Raw genomic sequence first — 15,056 nt, 5'->3', positions numbered from 1 at the left:
GTTTCAGGTAAGCCCCCAAACTTTGGACGCAAAAGTCCAGGTTTGGGACAGGACCAGACTGGTGGACACTAAAGTCCAGGTCTGGGACTGGACGGCTAGATTACCACAAATGGGTATCAGTGACTAGTCCCTAGACTGTTCCTGGGGCTTTTTTTATTCTCTTGAAATCCAGGGGTATTTTGACATGGACTTCATAGGGAGCAGTATAAGGTCTCCACTCTGAACATTCCAGGTCAAATTAAGGCACCTATGATGTCAATGGCAAAATTCCTGTTGATATCAGTGAGGCCAGGATTTCACCCCTTCTCTCCAAAAATTTGCTGAGCATTGAGAGTGAATCTTCAATTTATCTGACATACATGTTCAACAGCAACTTCTACTGTACTTTGAACATGTTACTTAGTATTTTTTATTTTTTTTGAGAACATAAGGGAGCTCTCCTGTACTCTACCTATTGCAGTTTAAGATACAATACTTATAACGTCTATATCCCATTTACTGCCCTTTTGTAACTCTGTTATTGGTCTGCTTGCAGCTTCCAGAGCTAAACTCAACATGATCAACACAATGTCAAAAATTCGAGGGCAGGAAAAAGGACCCGGCTACCCACAGGCTGAGGCCTTATTGGCAGAAGCTATGCTGAAGTTTGGAAGAGAACTCGGAGATGAATGCAACTTTGGTAATGTGGTTTCTTCCCTTTGACTTATGCGAGTATATTAGTGCTTGTGTAGAGTAAGAGCTTTGGAGAACAGCCTGCAATAAATGCAAAGCCCAGATACTGTCAGACTGTTCAATTCCCAGCAGGCCTATGTCAATCAAGATGATATAGATCCAGTATCTTCCCAGGATGGGAAGTGGAGATTGTTTTCTGACTGGTGAAAGCCAAGCCATTTTCATTTGGGGTGATATCTAGATAGGCTTTATACCACCTTACTGTGTACATTGTGATGATGCATTCTGACCAAAAGAGTAAAATGGTCAGAAGCGATACTGTTATAGGGAGTTCATACCCTCCTACACTCATGCTAAAAGCTCTCCTGTCCTCCGACTCCTTACAGGAGGATGTTACTACCTTCACTGTAGATATGGAATAAAGGCTAACAACAAATAAAAATCTAATGGACAATGATGAATTGAAAATGTTAATTCCTCTCACTCTACCTGGTCTTTTTGCTGCATGAACTCTACATTTTAGAGTACTAGTCCACACACTTTTCTCATTCGTTATGCATCAAAACTCCCATTGAAGTCACTGGGAGTTTTGCTGGGTAAGGAATACTGAAGTTATGTTTCAACAGTGGAGGTCATCTTCAGCCTGATCAGTGAGATCACGTCTACAACAGGTTCTTGTTGTATCTCCATAACCCATTTGTGTGGAGCTCTGTGCAGACAGTTTTACACTAGTAGGTTGCTTGAACAATAGCTCAAACATTCTCTTCTATTCTAAGCTGTAATAAAATTCTATTCCTGGCATGAAGACATCTGCAGAAGAAAAGGTGCCTTCTGGTTTGGTTTAATCCTCCTAGACCCAAATTACTTACTAATTAATTTAGCAGCCATGGACTGATTCTGCTGAACAGTGCTTTTTTTTTTAAATCAGTTCTCTCTCACAGATAAATTTCAAACATCTTTTTAACAGATTGGCTTAATAAAGTGTATTCTGAACAAATTCCTGTGTAATCCTGATGATCATGCTGGCAAAAGGCAGCACAGCTATACCATAGGTTCCTACCTAGTAATGCTGCTTCTAGGTATTAGTCATCATTCCTTTGGATGCCTATGGCAGGCTCTCTGGTTATACAATATGTTGGTGAGGCCCTCTGTTTGGGAGACCAAACTAATGACTGGGATTCGTTGTTAAGCGGGCTTACTTTTTTTGGCGCGCAGGTCTTAGTTTCATAACCAACTTATTTAAAACTGGACTCTTTTCCTCCATTCCAAGTCTCAAAGCAGGTTTGGATGCTCTGCTATTGCTTCATGGGACAGATAAGAAGAGTAGTTTTTGTGAACCACAGTTGTGGGGGAGGTTCAAAAACCCTGGGGCCAGATCTTGCCTATGTTTGTTGGCTATACTGGGGGTGCAATGAACATCATCTCTCCCGGCAGTAGGGCTGGATTCCTACCTAGCAGCTGAGGTACTGGGAGATGGGCTAAACTACATCACCTGCTGAATACACTAGATTTCAGTTAAATTTTGAAACTGAGGATTTTAAATTTAATATATAGTTATTGAATGAACGGTAAAAATCAATAATATAGCCAGTACAGGGGATACCCTCTGCTTTTAATATTCATTTTATTTTGCACTTTCCTTCAAATCTGTATTTTCAAAGCACTGAATTTTGTTATTGGGCTGTGAGTAATTGTAGAAGTTGTTTCTGGAGGTTTTCTCACTGGAAATATCATAAATTACAGGATAAATTGTCAGTTTGTCAGTTTGATGTTTCTGATAAAATGCTCAGCAGTGAGATTGCTAATGATTTTGACACATAATGGCCAGAGACAACATACCCCATTTAAAATTAATAGGGCTGGTCAGAGCTCTGATAGAATGACTGTTTCACAAAATCTGCAGCCTACAGAAGACAACCCTGCATCAGATGTAAATGGTTTATCTCTGACAGGTTTTCTTTTACCACTATATGGGCCTTTGATTTTAAAAAAAGCTTCGATTCTGAAGTACAGTTCAATTTCTGTGGCAGCAAAACTGTGGCATCAATTGTGGCCTTCCCAAGTCTCATTTTTCTCCCTTGTATTTAAAACTGAAGATTCAATTTTATTCTTAACTGAGGTCTGTGTCTCAGCTCTGTTCTGTTTTAATGCAGAACCACGTCCCACTATTTGTATTTAAGGTAAACTAGACACGCTCTTCTGTTCCAGGCCCAGCCTTGGGTGATGTTGGGGAAGCGATGAGAGAACTTTCTGAAGTCAAAGATTCTTTGGACATTGAAGTGAAGCAGAACTTCATAGATCCCCTGCAGAATCTCCATGATAAAGATCTGAGAGAAATACAGGTATTGCCAGAGATGGAGTTGCATGATTTTGGAAAGCCAAATAAACAACCTGTATATTTTCAAGACTCTTTCTTTAGCTGTGAGGCTCAAGGTCTTTGTAAATCCCTAAAAGGCCTCATTTTTTTCCTCTTTGAATAATAAAAGTCAAATCAATTTCCTTCCATTCATTGGCTTTTTAAAATGATCCCAGTAGCAAAATGCCTACATTATTTTTAGTGACAAACCACATTGTCTGTCTTGAAAAATCCATTATTGTGCAGGCCTGGCTGCTGTATTCTAATTCTAGCATAAAAAATTCACTTACAGATTATAAGTGGTTTTCTAGTGTGCATTTAAATAATTTACATCAGTGTTAGTGGTGGCTTACCTTAGATCCAGATTTTGAATAGCTGCCTCTGAATTTGCACTTGCAGTTCTATATGCCTGGTGATTTGCACCCACAAACTCCCCAGAATTTGAAACACAATCATCATTTGTGTGTGCAAATTAGGTAGTTAGCCAGCTACTTTATTTGCATGTGCAAATGCTGGTATATGCACACATTTGTGTTTTGCTGGTGCAAGTGACATCACATGCACACTTGTCGGTATAAATTTGTGTCACAATTCTGCAAACCCCTGCACATGTGAGTAACTTCACACGTGCATTCAATGACACTTCCCGGGATAAAGTTAAGTGTAAGTGTAGAACTGGGGCCTCAGAAGGGAACCTTGATGTTTTAAAAGTTTGTCACTCAGTGTTTGCTGAGTGAATCATGTCAGATCACAAATTATTTTTTGTATTTCGGTAATGAAAACCTAAAATACTCATTCTTCAGTGCTTTACTTTCTTAGTCCCTGAGCCAGCAGTGGCAATTTTAATAATAGGACTGGAAGAGACCTCAAAATATCACCTAGTCCAGTCCCCTGCACTTACGGCAGAACTAAGTATTATCTAGACCATTCCTGACAGGTGTTTCTCTAACCTGCTCTCTAAAAATAAAAAAGCTCTAGTGAACTAATATGGAATTTGCTAACTAAATATAGTGACAGCAGTGATGTTTGGTAAGTTAATAATTCACTCAGAAATTAAGATGCATTGCTGATCTTGTGAGAACTGCAAAAATTATCCCCTTAGTTGTACTGGGAAAGAAAACTAGAATGTAAGGAAAACATTGTTCCTAAACTTCTGGGGGATATGCACAATATGCAGATATTTCTAGATTATAAATAAAACTATAAATTACTATCAACTCTCATGTATCTAGGTGTCACTGCAATTTGCCATTGTGTTCTCTTTCTGTAAATCACTCTGTGATGGAGCTGCTTTGATGTTTTGACACAAAATGCCATGGTGCTCCCTTTGAAGTATAAACCTACCTCACTTTTCTGTGCCCCTTTACTCCCGTAAAACTGTGATGTATAGTAGATTGGCAGCATATATTTCCAACCTCTGTTGATTGACTGAATGTAGTGGACTTAAAGCAAAGAAAGAGGAGTTGGGAAACTGTTTCCATCATATACTGTGACAAAGTTCCTCCTTTACCTTGGTGGGTCCTGCGCTTATTGGCGGATTTGCTCACCTCAGTGATCTTCCCCTCTGGTGGAACCCACAGTCTGGGTTTCAATCTCCTTGTTGGGATCAGGGTTGCCGATTGGGAGAACCACGGGGCCTGCCCTCTATCTAGGTTCCAGGCCAGGGCCCTGTGGATTGCGCTGTCTAAGTGCATCCGTAACAGCTGCTCGACAGCGATACAACTCAGGGCTACGTTTCCCCCATGCCTCTCCAACACACCTCTTTATCCTCACACATACCTCCTCCTGTTGTCTGATAATGCTTGATGTCTCGATAAATCTCATATTCTCCAGTGCACAACCTCTCAGTCTCAAACTCCTTGCACCTCTTCTCCCAAGCTCTTCACCGACGGACTTCTCTCCTCGGCTCCTTCCTCCGACTGAGTGAGCTCCTTTTTAAACCCAGGTGCCCTGATTAGCCTGCCTTGATTGGCTGCAGGTGTTCTAATCAATGTAGCTATCTCCACTGCCTTCTAGAAAGATCTTAATTGGCCCCCAGTGCCTTGATTAACCTGGAGCAACTGCCATTTGGTTACCATGGTACTAGGGATTTGTTTAGCCTGGGGCTAACATACCTGTTCCTCAGTACTTTACTGTAGCCATCTGGCCTTGCCCCATCACAATACACACTATTTCCCTTTCATATTTTTCAGCACCACCTGAAGAAAATGGAAGGTCGACGCCTGGACTTCGATTACAAAAAGAAAAGACAAGGCAGGCTCCCTGATGAGGAGCTACGCCAAGCTCTGGAGAAATTTGATGAGTCCAAAGAAATAGCTGAGTCAAGCATGTATAACCTTCTGGAGATGGATGTGAGGAAATCCCTTATTTAAGTTTTGAACTGAGTTTTGAAATGAGAGGAAGAATGTCCCAGTGGTGAGGGCACTAGACTGACTTCAAGTCCCTGCTCCACCACAGACTTCCTGTTTGACTTTGATCTTTCAGCCTTTCTGTTGCTCAGTTCCTTGTCTGTAAAATGGGAATAATAGCACTTTCCTACCTCAGAGGAGATTATGAGAGACTCAGATGTCATGCTAAAGGGGACCATATAAATACCTGAGAGAGAGAAATTATTCCACTGTTAATATTGCATTCTCACTAACAGTTTAAGGTTATTTATGGCAAAAAAAAGTATCTCCATGATCAGAGTTATATAAGTGCTTGTCCACAAGTCATGAGTTCCCATAAACTCTGGTACATGACTATTCAAACATGGCTTGGCAATGTAACTTCTGCTTATAGAATAGCTGAGACTTGAGCATTATGCTGGAAAAATGAGCACCATTAACTGAAACCAAAGACATTGGGGTCTTTTTTCCCTTCATAAATAAGGTTGAAAACTGCAAAATCAAAAGAAGACAATGGTACTCCTCCTTTTGGAGGAAGGAATTACTCTACACTAAAATCTATTCTATTTCATTTCTATGCACTTGAATCTACAGATTCAATGTTTCAAGTGAAATAGATAAATGAGTGGAATTATTTAGATTTAAATTTCATAACCACTCTAAGGCCTCTGTATACTGTTAGAGCAGTGGAAAGGGGCCTTAATCTATGTACATAAAAATAAACATAGCTGTCTTGGAGTGCATACAAGTGAAAGGAGTAACTGCACAATACAATCTGGATTTTTTTTTTAATTATTTCACCAATTTTTCCATCCATCCATCCCCACATGGCTAGTTTGTTTTGACCTAGATCGTACCATTTTGACACTGTCATGAAGTTCTGTGGGGAGTCATGTTGCCCCAGAGGGAGCACTGGGAGGTGTTGGTTCTCTGTAAGGAAGAGACAATGAGTGCACTTCCACTACCTACACCCCATTTTGAGGGGCACTTTACTCTTTCCCTATGTGGCCAGCCAGCTGTACTGGCCTGTGTCTAAGGAAAGCAGAACCCTGGCCCTTGTCATTCTGCATGCCTCAAACTCAGGCTACACAATACGAGGGAAGGTTCCTTCTGCCTTCCCTCCTTATTGCCCTTTTCTCATTGTTCTGTACACAGGATTCTCAGAATGAGTTGAGTCTTGAGGCCCCTTGCACACGTGACTAAGCCCACGGAGGTGATCACCTGAGAAAGAGCTGTAGCTGCAGCCCCCATATATGTGGTCTAGTGACCTAACCATGTGCAGTAACAAATAGATAAGCCAAGCTTAACTGGTCCCTAGTTATTATCTGACTTATAAAAAGGAGGCAAGATTGCAGAGAGAAAGGAAAGGTACCTCTGCAGTGTCAGAGCAGTAATGTTCCATGGAAGCTGTTTGAACACTGTTGCTCAACAGTATTGAACTAAGACTTGATTTTTCATGTTGATCCTTAGATTGAACAAGTGAGTCAGCTTTCTGCTCTTGTAGAAGCCCAGCTGAAGTACCACAGACAGGCAACCCAGATCCTACAGCAAGTTACTGCCAAGTTGGAAGAGAGGTAACATTCACTTCTCATCAGACTCTGGAATTTACTTTTCTTCTGTACAAAGGCAAAATATGTGCCGGATGTAAGACATTTAAAAGATCTTTTTCCATTTTATAATCATAACAGTGCTGTCCTCTAAGGCAGTTGTAAGTCTAGGTTCATGTTGGCTGGAGACATTAGTAAGTAAAATTATGCACTTTTATTCAAGTGCTCCTGACTTATGCCCCAATTCAGGAAAAAAAACTCTCCTGTTCAGTAAAGCATGTGCTTAACTGAAAGCATGCACTTACATCCAGTTGAAGTGATGGGAGTTAAGCATATGTTTAAGTGCTTTGCTGGACTGATGGACTTAATCTGCTTTCAGGAATCAGAGCCTTGGCGTGTATCAATTTTTGCATTGGCTTACTAAAAAACAAATGAGTTGTAAATTATCCTAATTGAAGGACGCTATCTTCTTATCCTGTTCCCCATCACCCTGCACACTCTGAACTCCATAACCAAAAAGGGGTCTTAAGGATCCCTTTGATCTTCCAATTTAAAAAAAAAATCCCTCTTCTCAGCTCTAGTATCACAGCCACTATTCGTACAAGGGTTGTCACACTAAGTTTGCTCCTTTCCACTACTCCCCGGTGGCTGTGCATATCATCTCTGAACTGACTGTGTCTTTTTAATGTTACAAACCTGTTGTTACTTACACAGTTCTTTCCAACTAGATTAAACAGATTGGTTCCATTTGAAAAGAGGACAATTGCTGTTTAAAACGAAAATCTCCCATCCACCCCTGCCCCACATACACACACTTTGGAAAACAGATCTGAGAGAGAGTCAGATAATAATGAAAAGGATTTATTTGCCTTCTCTGGTTCCATTTAATCCTAAATGACTCTTCTCCTAAAATCTTGGACATGGAAGGAAGTGACAATAAATCCAAACAGCTGCTGATGTTAATATAGTGTTCTCACACGTTCAGTAAAATTAATACAAAGCAAAGTCTTCATGTTTTTGTTTTCTGCTGTCAATGCTATGAGTATAGTTTCTGGTAATGCTAGGCCTTGCCATTTCATTATTTGCTAACGCACGTATTTGCTAGTGCACACATTCTATACTGTCCTGACTCCTACATTTGTCTTAGCTCAGCTGCAGCTTGAGCATAATGTACAGAACTTGTTATGGCAGTTAGACTGCTTGGCAGGGTGCAGTTTACAGAACAGTGTAAGCAGCCAGCAAAGGAGGATTGCCAAGCCATTCTGCATGAATACCGTAGTTCACGTATTGTACAGAAGCATTAAAATAATCAGACATGTTGGGTCACAGTTCAGATGTTGTTATAAGCACAGGCCAAAGTGGACATGCCTCCTCCCCACTGCAGATTCCTCTCCCTTTAAGACCCACAGCCAGCCTCCAACCCAGTGCAGGTCCCCCTCCGCTCTCGTCACATGTCTGGTAAATGTCTAGATATTTTACCTTGTTTATATAACTGGTCAGGATGCTTTCAGCATCTCGAACACCTTGCGCCATTCTGATCAGCAGTAGTGGCTTACTGTTCATCAGCACCAGTAATAAAGATTCTGCAGAACAAATTATGCCTAAGTTACACCTGGGTTTGCACAGCCTTCACACTCATAGGCTTGTACAGGTGTCATTAATGGCAGAATTGGACCTACGTGATCTTTTACTGGTGATGTTATGCAAGTGGCAAAGAACTTAAATGAATTTTCAGATCCCTGTACACTGCAAAGCAATCACAGTGAGGGGAAAGCTTTTTACTTGTAAACTGAGCAGATTTGATCCTTAGTCACTGAGACACAAACATGGAATCTCACAATGCCAATTTTACAGTCACTTTTCAAGATATAGCTGCACTTACCATTGAAAACGGTTTCATTTGGGAATGACACACATCTGCGTCCCCTAGGTCACTCATTTTTCATGGCCACAAACCTTCTGGATCCTAAAGATCCCATTGCTACCACCTCTTAATCAACCCGAGGGATTGGTGCTGAATAATGCAAAGTGGCCCCTTCCTGCACTTTCTATCCCCAGGCTCCCAGCTTCTTCCAGCCTGAGACAAGAACTGTGAGTCCAGCCCAGGTCTTCCAATATTGCTAGTCCCGTGAGCTCAAAATCCATGAGTCAAGTCCCCAGCAGTCATGATATTGGCTTAAACAAACATGAGATTTTAAAAATAAATGTCACATTCTTTTTATTTGTTTTCTGAGCTTTTAGGGTAAACATAAGTCACATTTCCAAGCTTTCTGCTGCAACCATGAGGGCGAGAAACTAATTTTATTTTTAAATGAAATCTGAGATTTCCATGAAATAACACCATTCCAGGAGCTGGGGCTGTAAGAAAAACACTAAACCTCATGATACTTGCAACGAAATCATGAGAGTTTACAATACTGGACTGATGTTTTTGTTTTAGTCTTAATGAAAAAATTAAAAACAGGCTTGGATCACACTTTTGAAGACACTGACATGGTAGAGGGGTTTGACCATCACTCTGGGAGCCAGTGCTTGAGAGTTTGTGTCCTAGCTCTGATGCTGGCTCTCTGTGTGGTTTTTGACATGCCACTAAACCTATCTGCCTCAGTTTCACAATCTGAGAGAAATGATACTTGCCTCTCTCACATGAGCTTTGTGACGATTAACCACCTCTGTTATTCAGTTAATGCTTTTATAGCACTCTGAAGAGGAAAAGACCTATCTGGGGCTCAGTAATAGTGTTTTAAAGGGTGATCAGACCCTGGATATAAGAATCAGAACTGCTATAAGTGAAAGACAGGAATTTTCAGCAAAAGCCATATAGCAGGCATATTAATATATGCACTTTGTTCCATTAGCACTAATGACAGCAAACCTGGCTCAAACCAAAGTTTGAGCAACATTACTGAAGCAAAACTCTTACTGAGTCATATCCAAAAGTCTTTACTCAGGTATAGTTCCCAGTGAAGTCTCTGAGCTAAATCCTGAGAGGCGCATAGCATATGCAGCTCCCATTGAGTCACCACCTTCCTGGATTTAGCCCCTGAAATTTGAAATTCTTTTTCTAGAGATTTTTATTTTTAGCAGTCAGAATTCTAGAAATGTAGGACTGGAAGGACTTCAGTTGGTCATCTAGTCCAGTCCCCTGCACTGGGGCAGGACTAAGTATTAACTAGACCATCTCTGACAGGTGTTTGCCTAACCTGTTCTTAAAACCTCTAATGACACAGTGCTGAGTGGAAAAATTACTTCATGTGTCTGGCTTACAATACTCCTTCTTATATATCCCAGAATGATGTTTGCTGCTTTTTTTGCTTGTTTTTTTTTTGGCAATAGTATTACACTATCGACTCGTATTTAGTTTGTGATCCACTATAACCCCCAGATCTTTGTCTGCAATACCCCTTCCTAGGCATTCATTTCCTACTTTGTATTTGTGCAATTGATTATTCCTTCCCAAGTGTAATACTTTGCATTTGTCCTTAATGAATTTCATCCTGTTTATTTCAGACCATTTCTCCAGTTTGTCAAGATCATTTTGAATTCTAATCCTGTCCTCCCTTCAATATGGTCTTGTCTTAACTGCTAAAAAAAAAAAAATGCGTTTAACCTGGAAATAACTTATATGCATGAGCTATCCTAAGGCAAAAGCAAAGTGAAGAATAGGCACTTCAGTTTTACCATGAGATAAACGGCCCTTTACTGCTTCCAGGGGTTGACCTTGGTGATGTTGCCTTACAGTAAAATGAAAGTACCTGGTCTTCATTGTGTTTTCACCTGTGTTAGTTATCAGGAGGTAAAACATTCACCTTTTGTAGCAATTGAAGACAAGGCCTATGAGTCAAGGCAAACCAGTCTAATATGCTAATTCATAGTGGAGGAGGAGATTAGCAGCCCCACACAGTGATGTCAAACGATGTGCTTTTTGTAGTTCAGACTAATCTAGCAGCTGGAAGCCACTCCATGTACCAAACTCTGTTTAGTCTGTCCCATTACTGAGCACGAACTTCAGCCTTGGCAGTAAAGGAAGAAAAACCTCCATCTTTTACTAATCTCAGTGTGTGGTTTGTTGACAAGAAAATCGCTCTTTATATTTAACTTTCTTCACATTTTGCAGAATAAAAGAAGCGTCAACTCAGCCCAGAAGAGAATATCAGCCAAAACCCCGCATGAGTCTGGATTTTTCCAGTGGTGAGAATACCCAGTATAATGGAGGGATATCCCAGACCAGCACCCCTAAACCAACAGGTAAAAGGAATGAGAAGGGAGAATATAGTCTTGTCTGTCTGAATCTTTTGCTATGATGCAAAAGCATGAAGCTCACTTTTTCGACTTAGCTTTCCCTCAACCAGAATATAACCAACCACTGCAAAGGGAGGAGGGGTAAAGGTATAAGGGAGAAGAGGGCAGAACTATTGAAACAAATTATCAATTGCACTGAAGGAATTAGTCCAAGGGCCAACTCTGGCACAGTTCTCCTTATAAGGGCTCAGTTACTATGGTGTTGGGTATAGTACAAGCACCTAGATAGGTAGATGATCCGTTTTATTAATTCAGTGGCTTAGTGGTCAGTGATTCCATCCAGCACAGCACCCTAAAGTGATGGTGTCACATTAAATTTGCCTTAAAATTTAGATTTTGTAAAAATGGATACTTAGAAAACCTAGAGGTCAATTAAAAGATTTCCATGAAAACGTATCGCGCCTCCATCCCCAAAGTACTCCTATGCAGTCGTTGAACCTAAGATATTGCAGCTGATCTTGAAAGTGAAACTGACAATGAACAAAAGTGAAACTGATGGAACTGATGTTCATTGTTCAGATGAGAGAAATGCAAATTAAACCAAGTGCATAAACAGTGACAAATGTCTTATTAGTAACTTAAGTAATCACTTTGTTTAAAATGTTCATATGTTAAGATGACATCACTTTGCTCCTTGCAGGAATGATTTGTCATCACACGTCATTGTGATAAGGGGTGTTCTCTCTTCCTGAACCCAATCTTGCAAGGCCCTGAGCACCCTCTACTCCCATTGATACCACTGAGAATTGCAAGCACACACCACCTTGCAGGATTGGATGTTTTCTCCCCCTAGTTCTGTAATCAGGATTTCCTTCCTCCCCATCAGACCTCGATGTGTATGTTTGAATCCTCGATGTGGATTCACAATACCACCTGCATTTTGTATTCTGTAATAGCAGCTAGAAGCTGCTCTGTAATTTTAAACACCCCTCCTCACCCCCACAGTGCCAGAGGGGATGAGATGCAGATTCCTAGTGCTTGAGTGCAGCCTGTGACATATTAATGCTCTCCCAGTCACGACACCAGCTGTTTTTCTTCACATTTTTTTGTGCTGGGGCGAGGACTGATGTGATGTAAGTTTAACTCTTTTCTGCTACAGAAATACAAAGAGAGTTAAATGCAGATGATGCTGTATCTTCCACAAACTATATTTTCCTCTCATGGCAGATACTGGCATTTCACTAAGACACTTTGCAAAGAATAGGTTGCTAAGGTTCCTCAGTAGGAGCCCCATCATGCGAAGTGCTGAGCACCTCCAGAGAGTTTAATACTCTGAAAGCTGTAGAATAAGAGGCTCTTCAGAAACCACTTACTACAAAAATGAGAATGGGAGAGAATGGAAAAAAAGAGTCTCAAGGACTTAAGCCTTGTCTATGTTTAAAAGTGTTGCCAATATAGCTGTACAGGTGTATCTATACTGCCCTCCCTCCTAGTGTAGATACAGTTATACCAGCAAAAAAAAACTGCTATTTTTTATGCTAGTTCCCTCAGTGACATGTCTACGCTAGAAAATGCTCTACTGGTATAGGAATACCAGTTTTTGTTAGTGTATGCGCAACATGTCTCAGTGACCAAGATTCATCATCAAATTTGGTCTGCTGGTTGGATCATTAGCTTCCCCAGCTCAGGCTGGGTCCTGACCGTGAGTGTGACATGAATGCTTATCCATGCCTGCCAGGAACACCAGTGTACCAGCAATGTGCTCCTAGTGTGGACATATCTACCTCGGCAAAGCTGAGCTTTGTACCTGTCCCACCTGTCCCAACCACCTCACCCCCACCCCATGCCCTGAGTGAAACAAGCTATTAAAAGTGAAGTTTTGCCAGCATAACTGTGTCTACACTAGGGGCTTCTGCTGCAATAACTATGTTGGCTGGGGATCACACCTCTTCACGCTCCTGACCAACATAGCTGTGCTGTCAGAAGTGTGTAGTGCAGACGTGGTCTGAGCTATATTAAGAAGAGTACTTTTATGTCAGTATAAATTCATCTACAATAGGACTTTCGCTTTGTCATGAAAAAAAATCACACCCCAAACTGACAGAGAAGTGTTGGCAACACTTAAATGTAGCCCTGGCTTAGCTTGTTGTCTTCAGGGTTCTAGAAAACCCGGTTAACAAAGCTTCAGATATGGGAATTTGAGAAATACCTGAACCATAAATTGATACATACTTTGAGGGCATTTTATTAGTTCTAGTTTTGGATGATGTCAAGGATCCGTAAACGCAATGGAAATTGTAATAGAAATGGTGAAACATGCTAATGATAATAACCAGGAGAGTCTGTATTTACCAAGATTTCTAAGCACTTTTTCATTGTGTCCCTTCTTTTTAGGTATTCCAATGGATCAGCCATGCTGCCGAGCTCTGTATGACTTTGACCCCGAAAATGAAGGGGAGTTGGGTTTTAAAGAGGGTGATGTCATTACCCTCACTAACCAGATTGATGAGAACTGGTATGAAGGGATGCTTCATGGCCAGTCAGGCTTCTTCCCTATCAATTATGTGGATATTCTGGTACCTTTGCCCCATTAGGATGGCTGACTCATCACCTCTTGACCCAGATAGTCATGTTGATACCACTGCTTTCAAACTGCTGCTTACTACACCTCACAAGTGCAAACTGCAGTGGTTAAAGTCATCAAGTCCCACTGAGCATCTTTGGTTTACATGTTGTCATGTGGCATAGTGGTGATGTGTGGTATCTTCTGAGGCAGCACAACATGGCCTGTGGATTTGTACGCTATGGTGTGCCAGCCCATGGTAACCAGAGCCATTGTTCATATGGTATTGGGAAAACAATGGCAAGCAAAAGTGATGACTCATGGTGAAGTAGAGGAAATCGTGTGCTGTTGGGAAGATAATGCCTATCACCACTGTATTACTTTTAAGTCTTAGTTCTTGATCAAAAGAGGGAAAAAGTTCTTGACATTCCATCTTTCCCTTCACAAGGATACGGCTCACGCAGGTCTAATATTGACTCACCAGCATTGTCTTCTGATCAAAATGATTTAGAATCAGTTACTGTTCTCAGAAAGCCAGTATAGTGTTGACCCTATGGCTTCTCTGAAAGTGAGCTACCATTGTACTGTACGTGCTGCCTGCTTGCAACTGGTTTTATATTCTGGATTGTTAATAACAGGCCTGTTCAATCTTCAGGTAAATTGCAAACTATAAAAAGAAAAGGCCAGTAATAAAGAGCTTGAGTTACAAGCCTGCTCTTCAGAAACTTTGAACACAATAAACAAAATGCCAGCAAGAGGGCAGGGTGGGGAATAAAACGAACATAGGTGTTATGTATTTCATGTAAAGTTTTGGCACAAAATCACATCATTCAAGCACTGGGAGCCTTCAGTACACTCATACACTGGAAAAAAACCCAACAACCAACAGTCCTGTTTATTTTTGTCTACTTTGTGTTCTTTGAACATCATTTGTGCATATTCTGCCCTCAATGAGGACTAAATAAAATTGATTTTTGTGCTGAGCAATTAAAGACTTGTGGCCGTATACGCAAAAATGTTTCCCCATAAGTTTAGTTCTCTTTTATCTTCCCTACCCTTCCTGCATTTTGTGTGCATTCTTTTTGTAACAGTCGTAAAAGTTCTATTAGTTTAGTTATCCAGAGTTCTATTTATCTAAATTGTACAGACTCTTTCAGAGGTTGAATGTGCTGCTTTGGATGTGCCACTGGATCCCATGAAATGAAGGCAATCCTGCTGCTTAATGTATAAACTATATTGTGGAAAGTATTGATATTTCAAATAAATAATGCTGACAGAATAACCAGAAC

At 40.8% G+C, this 15,056-nt stretch overlaps 1 protein-coding gene across 1 annotated transcript in view; it reads left to right on the top strand.

Annotated features, from left to right (window-relative positions):
- The window catches only part of SH3GL2 (SH3 domain containing GRB2 like 2, endophilin A1), a 172,594-nt gene extending 157,765 nt beyond the window's left edge, over positions 1-14,829 (top strand). The window contains exons 4-9 of the mRNA XM_075067315.1: positions 536-679; positions 2,881-3,014; positions 5,221-5,379; positions 6,886-6,989; positions 11,080-11,210; positions 13,599-14,829. Coding sequence (XP_074923416.1) covers positions 536-679; positions 2,881-3,014; positions 5,221-5,379; positions 6,886-6,989; positions 11,080-11,210; positions 13,599-13,798 — 872 coding nt within the window. The 3' untranslated portion in view covers positions 13,799-14,829. The remainder of the gene's footprint in view (positions 1-535; positions 680-2,880; positions 3,015-5,220; positions 5,380-6,885; positions 6,990-11,079; positions 11,211-13,598) is intronic.
- The last annotated feature ends 227 nt before the right edge of the window (positions 14,830-15,056 follow it).

Source organism: Chelonoidis abingdonii, chromosome 6, assembly GCF_003597395.2.
Source record: "Chelonoidis abingdonii isolate Lonesome George chromosome 6, CheloAbing_2.0, whole genome shotgun sequence".
Taxonomy (NCBI): domain Eukaryota; kingdom Metazoa; phylum Chordata; order Testudines; family Testudinidae; genus Chelonoidis; species Chelonoidis abingdonii.
This window is presented reverse-complemented; position numbering and strand designations above follow the sequence as displayed.